Here is a 6669-nt window from a genome sequence, read left to right on the forward strand (position 1 = left end):
AAACATCAAACATTTTTCCGTAGCAGATTTACAATAAAACTGCAGTAAAATGTTACGACTAGTGATGAGACAATTCCAATATTTCTCCCCAATTCCAATACAATTACCGATTCTGCTTTAAATTTTCGATTCCTATACAAATACCGATTCCGATTCTATTAAAATCTTAAAATACTAGCGGGACCTGTGGAAATTCCACAGCGGCATCTTTCATATGTAATATGTTGGTGATGGGCATTCTGTACACGTTCAGTGTGAATGGAGATCCCACGATATTGTTGTACCTATTTACAATGCCTCCCCACGGGACAGAGTTAGACACCAGGGTCGTTTGTTAACGTGGAGAAAAGGTACAAAAATAAAAATTGTCTCAGTCCTGAAGGATTTCTCCTCCACTGAAAGAGAACGAGAAATGGAAGTGCCGCATCTGAAGAACAGATGGTATTTATTTGCTCCCCCACCGAGCAAATTAGGCACAAGGCCGATTTTTAAAGTGAGGAGTGAAGGGGAAATGGGGGACCAACTCCCCGGGGAGTAGGGGAGCTGGATAGTGACAATTGGTATGAAGGGTTGCCCCTACATTGACCAAGATCTTATATGTGGGGTTTCCCCCACATATGGTCTTTGCTTGCAGTATCTGCCAGAACAGATGGTATTTATTTGCTCCCCCACTGAGCAAATTAGGCACAAGGCCGTTTTTAATGTGAGGTAAAAACCAGCTCCCCTAAAAGTAGGCAAAAAGGGGGCACTCTGGTTACCAAAAATAATAATTTTCCCAGTATAGAGGGTTTCCTCTCCATTGACTGGTACAAATTATCTTAAGTGCAGCATCTGCCAGAACAGATGGTATTTATTTGCTCCCCCACTGAGCAAATTAGGCACAAGGCCGTTTTTAATGTGAGGTAAAAACCAGCTCCCCTAAAAGTAGGCAAAAAAGGGGCACTCTGGTTACCAAAAATAATAATTGTCCCAGTATAGAGGGCTTCCCCTCCATTGACTGGTACAAACTATCTTAAGTGCAGCATCTGCCGGAACAGATGGTGTTTATTTGCTCCCCCACTGAGCAAATTAGGCACAAGGCCGTTTTTAATGTGAGGTAAAAACCAGCTCCCCTAAAAGGGGTCACTCTGGTTACCAAAAATAATAATTGTCCCAGTATAGAGGGTTTCCCCTCCATTGACTGGTACAAACCATCTTAAGTGCAGCATCTGCCGGAACAGATACTACACTTTGATCTTGGCCATGTTGTAGCCCTTTTGTTAAAACTGTAAAAGTATTTATCTAAGTAATCTGGTTAATGTAGTGCCAGAATATATCTGGTTATTACAGTTTATCTCCAGTATCATTATAGGAGTCTGTGACATATTTCCACTGTATGGACGCTGGCATTGTCAGAAATGACACCATATGATTATACCATATTTAGGCAGAACAGATGTTACCCTTGGATCCCAGCCAGAAGATAAAGAAGTGTATTTTACTTTCACGTATGGCCCACAAGTGACATAATTTATTTTTATTTAATTTCTTTTACATTGCGTCTTCGGTGATTGGGAGATCCTATTTATTAATAAGAAGCATAGAAGGTGATAAAATACAATAGGAGCCCGCAATACGGCATTAAAAATTAGTCACAAAATACAGTACAGCTGTAGGTATATAATCAAATAACATTATAAATACTACTATAAGACGGGGTAAATACCGTAAACAGGGGTCGGAAAACATCATATTCTACATCATAATTTGAAAAAAAAACGTATCTTAGGACCACCGTATCTCGGGGTTCCACTGTACTACGAACATTAAATTAGCGTCTCTATAAACTAATTTAATATTCGTAGTATGTTATGACCTTCTATCCTCCTTAAAAATAAATAGGATTTCCTGATTGAATAATTTATAATTTAGAAACCGTGACACACGTACGTATGTTAAAGGTACTACGATAATTATATATAGATATTTAGAAATAGAGTTTTTATTTTTAAATTCTCAGATTACTGTAAAAACCTTTGTAATACATGCATATATTTTTTCAAATGTAAAAGTACACTTGTGGGGTAGGGTAATCTATAGATTTAAGTTTTACTGGTAGTTTAAATCAATAAATATTTATTATTTTATCATTAGTACCAGTAATAAATTAATTTTAAACAAAAGCAAAACAAACAAACAAACAAAACACAATTAAAGAATCGTTTTTGGCATCGGAAAATAAGTACATATTTTTCCAATTCCGATAGCCTTAAAAATTTCGATTTTTCTGATTCCTGATTTCCATCAATCTTCCAAGCAATATCTAAGATAAGCCATATTTTTTTAAAACTTATAATTACAAAGCTGTATTTTAAATGATATTGAGTTCTGATCTGCTGTCCTGCAGTGACTCTGTTCAGATGTTGCAAAGTTCATTTTATGTATTTTAGTAGTTTCTCATGGCATGTTATTTTGAAACGTTTGCAATTTATTTGTGGAATTGCTTTTTGCTGGTGGTGCTGGTGTGTTTTCTGCAATATCTGGTATTCCTCGAAGATTTTGATACTTTGTACAGATGGACTGCCAATCGACCACATCTTCAATCCGGTTAACTGTGGAAATAAAAGCAGTTCTTTTAAATTCCAAATTTATTTTACATAACTACGAATAACATAGTTTTCTCAATAAAATCTATTTACATTAATTAAAAAAAATTACTATGCATCTTTAAGAAACATGCAGAAATTTAAATGTAATGTGAACAAAAATTTGGTTGCACAACTCCTCACTTAGATTGGCCTCCTTCCTTATGAATCCGGCCCATAATTCACAGTATCTCTTACGTTTCAGTGGTAACTAGCAAAGATACCCGTATTTTGCACGGGACTTTCCTGTATGTTCAGTTACCTGCTTCATATAACATACAACATGTCTCGCCCTTAACCTTTGACCACGACCTTAGAAACTAGGTCGGAGACCATCATCGTGTCAGGTTTGGTCATGATCGCTCCAGTGGTGTGGACTGTAAGAGAGCATATATATACATAGGTTATGACCTTGATATTTACCTTGGAAAATGGTATGCACCATCCTTAAGTGGGGACCATTATCATGCCAAGTTTGGTTATGATCAGTTCAGTGGTGTGTGCTGTAGGAGATTATATATACATACGCTATGACCTCGACCTTTGACCGTAACCTTGAAAAATGGTGTGCACCATCACTAGATAGAAGACCATCATCATACCAGGTTTGGTCATAATCAGTCCAGTGGTGTGGGCTGTAGGAGAGTTGCTCACACACACACACACACACACACACACACACACACACACACACACACACACACACACACACACACACACACGCGCGTGCGCTACTACTTTATATATATATATATATATATATATATATATATATATATATATATATATATATATATGCCGTTTTGACAACGAACGAAAGCAAAATAAATAAATACAGTCGTGTTTTTTTTTGTAAACCATACGTGCAACACGTGAAAACCCGTTAAAACCGAAGTATCTTATGTAAAGAAGAAAAAAAAGTTAATTGATGTGTTGTTCAAAACAAACTCGGAAACGTATCTTACGTGCTGTTGTTTATAAAAGATGTCTGTTTGTTTTTACCAAAATGAGATGTTGATAAAGGACAGAGGACTGTCCGAAATATTTAAATTAAAACAATGCCTATGATTTATATGATTTTATGCCCTCCATGGGGTTATATGTTTTATTTTTCCGATACAAATTTTTCCAAAGAAATTCGTAATTTTCATTAGAGAAACAATTTTTTTTTTAAATTCCAACAAAAGCAGGCGTGAATTAATTATATCATTGGTTCTCTTTCTCAACCACTATCTCTCTATATATCTCTCTCCCTCTCTCTCTATCACACACACACACACACACACACACACACACACACACACACACATATATATATTTATATATAGTAACTTTGCCAAAAATGAAAGACCAAACTATAATTATCTATCTCCCAAATGATGTTTTCAGAATCATGGGCTCTCAATTCGTATATAGGACGTCTGGTTTATATTTATTTTACTATATAACTTGATATTAGACTGAATCTTTCATTCGGATCGAAACTATAACTACATATATATCTATACTAACAGTTCAGCCAGGCTTTGCTCAGGCTCTATGTACTGTTCATAACTTTATATGCATATGCATGTATATATATATATATATATATATATATATATATATATATATATATATATATATATATATATTAAAAACTTTTACTCCTGCCCATGTAACCTACATCTAAAATTTCAAGTGTTTAGACCCAAAATTGGCGGAGGAGTTTGGTAGAGTCTACACAGGTCAATTCTTTCAACTTTGACCTCTTGGCAGCCAAATTTTCGCCCAAAACTGATTAAAAAGCCTGCTCTATGTCTGAATACCCTTCATGTAAAATTGCAAATGTTTAGACTCAAGATTGGTTGAATAGTTTGCTAGAGACTGCAGAGGTCAATCTTTTGAACTTTGACCCCTTAGCAGCAAAATTTTCGGCCAAGAACCGATTAAAAAGCTTGCATATGTCTGAATACACTTTCTGTAAAATTTCAAATGTTTAGACCAAAAATTGGCTGAGTAATTTGGTAGAGACCGCAGAGGTCATATTTTTTTAAAAACTTTGACCCCAATTTTGACCCCTTAACATTTACTGTTTTGGGCTCAAATCCAATTAAAAAGTTTGATTCACGTACAAGTAACCTAAATCTACAATTTCAAGTGTTTAGACCTAAAATTGGCGGAGGAGCTTGGTAAAGTTCTCAAAGGTCAAATCGTTGAACTTTGACCCCATTGACAGCCAAATTTCTGGCTGAAAACCGATTAAAAAGATTTTCCCAAATCTCAATGCCCCTCATGTCAAATCTCCAATCTGTAGACCGAAAATTGACAGAGTAGTGTTTGGTAGGGAAATGCGCACATGCACATGCGCGCGCGCACACACACACACACACACACACACACACACACACACACACACTCACACACACACACACACACACACACACACACACACACACACACACACACACACACACACACACACACACACACACATACACAAGAATTCACTTAATAATGGAAATAGTATTCCGACCGGATAGAGTGATAAAAAAAAAAGGAACAAACCAAGTTATGTGTTTTTCAACATTTTGTCTTTATTGTAAGACTTCTTCTGGATGAATGAAAATAAAATACCAGTACAATATTTGAAATTATATTTTTTTGAATTTCCAACAACTTTTGTCGTTCTGAAATAAAACAAAGTTATACATTTCGTTACAACAAAAATATATTTTCAAATATTGTACTGGTATTTAATTTGCTTAATCTCATTCACCCAGATAAGTCTTACAATGAAGGCAAAAACGTTGATGAACACATAACAAACCAAGTTACGTGTTCATCAACGTTTTTGCCTTCATTGTAAGACTTATCTGGGTGAATGAGATTAAGCAAATGACTATATATATATATATATATATATATATATATATATATATATATATATATATATATATATATATACAGTCATCCACATACAGTACGTTTCGCTGTTTCGCAGCTCATTAGTGCGGCTACGAAGACAATGAACTGATGACGGATAAAAATATTATATTATTTTTTCATCATCGAATGTTAAAAAAAGTGAACACAAAAGACGTTATTTCTTATTCCATGGAGTTTCGAAAATTAAAACTTTTCTCATTAGAGGAAGTAAATAGTCGAGTTATGTCCAATGAGAAAAATTTTTATTTGTGTTTTTCAAAAAGTTATTAATTTTTTACATTTCAAAAATTTTAATATATAATTATTGAAAATATAAGCTATGTAAATTAGAGATGTCCTTAAATTTTAAAATATTTTGAGCAGTTTTCTTTTCTTTTTTCACAAAAATGTATTTTTTGACAGAAGATGAATATGAGACTTTTATACTAGTCTCTTCAGTATGTATGTATGTATGTATGTATGTATGTATTGTGGGCCAAGGGTTTTCTAACCAAAGGCTAAGGGAGAGGTAACCCTGACAGAAACCTCCAGAGGAGCTTAGACCCTGTAAGATGCGGCATACATGACCCACCGTCTGGAATATGCTCTGGTGCACAGCAACCTAAGTGCCACTCATGGATCAAATGGCATGATGGGTGGAGAGGGCTCCGTAAGCCGTGGTGAAGGCAACCTGTTTAGGAGAAGGAAAAACCTGATATAAAACCTGCAGCAACTGCTGCAGCCAATGATGTTCACTTGCTCTTCTTTTTGGTTCAATATGGCAGTTGTTCAAAGAATGGGATTGCCTCGGTGCAAAGTCTTTCCTCACTATAAAAAGCTTTAAGCATAGGTATTACTTGATATGTAATGGAATACACATTTTACCATCAGTGTGTATCTCGATAACAAAAAGGCTGGCTGTAGCCTAGAACGGCAAACGGACACCCAATGAGGTCTGATACGGATATGGGCGTCAATGAAAATAAAGGCTCTGGAACATCCAAGGTCTGGTCCGGTAGGTGTTCAGGGCATCACAGCCTGGACCTGGTCATTGTAGAAGGTTCATAGAAGTGACCGTCCGGCACGTGCTGCTGGTGGCGCTCATGTCTGCCTCATTTGAGCCAGAGATGTATTAAGT

General features: G+C 35.7%; 1 protein-coding gene across 1 annotated transcript in view; it reads right to left on the bottom strand.

Moving 5' to 3' along the window:
• Positions 1-1017: 1017 nt before the first annotated feature.
• The window catches only part of LOC145262188 (uncharacterized), a 160362-nt gene continuing 154710 nt past the window's right edge, over positions 1018-6669 (bottom strand). Inside the window, exon 30 of the mRNA XM_080119808.1 lies at positions 1018-2591. Coding sequence (XP_079975934.1) covers positions 2437-2591 — 155 coding nt within the window. The 3' untranslated portion in view covers positions 1018-2436. The remainder of the gene's footprint in view (positions 2592-6669) is intronic.

Source organism: Euprymna scolopes, chromosome 3 (assembly GCF_053919585.1).
Source record: "Euprymna scolopes isolate OS-2025 chromosome 3, ASM5391958v1, whole genome shotgun sequence".
NCBI lineage: Eukaryota > Metazoa > Mollusca > Cephalopoda > Sepiida > Sepiolidae > Euprymna > Euprymna scolopes.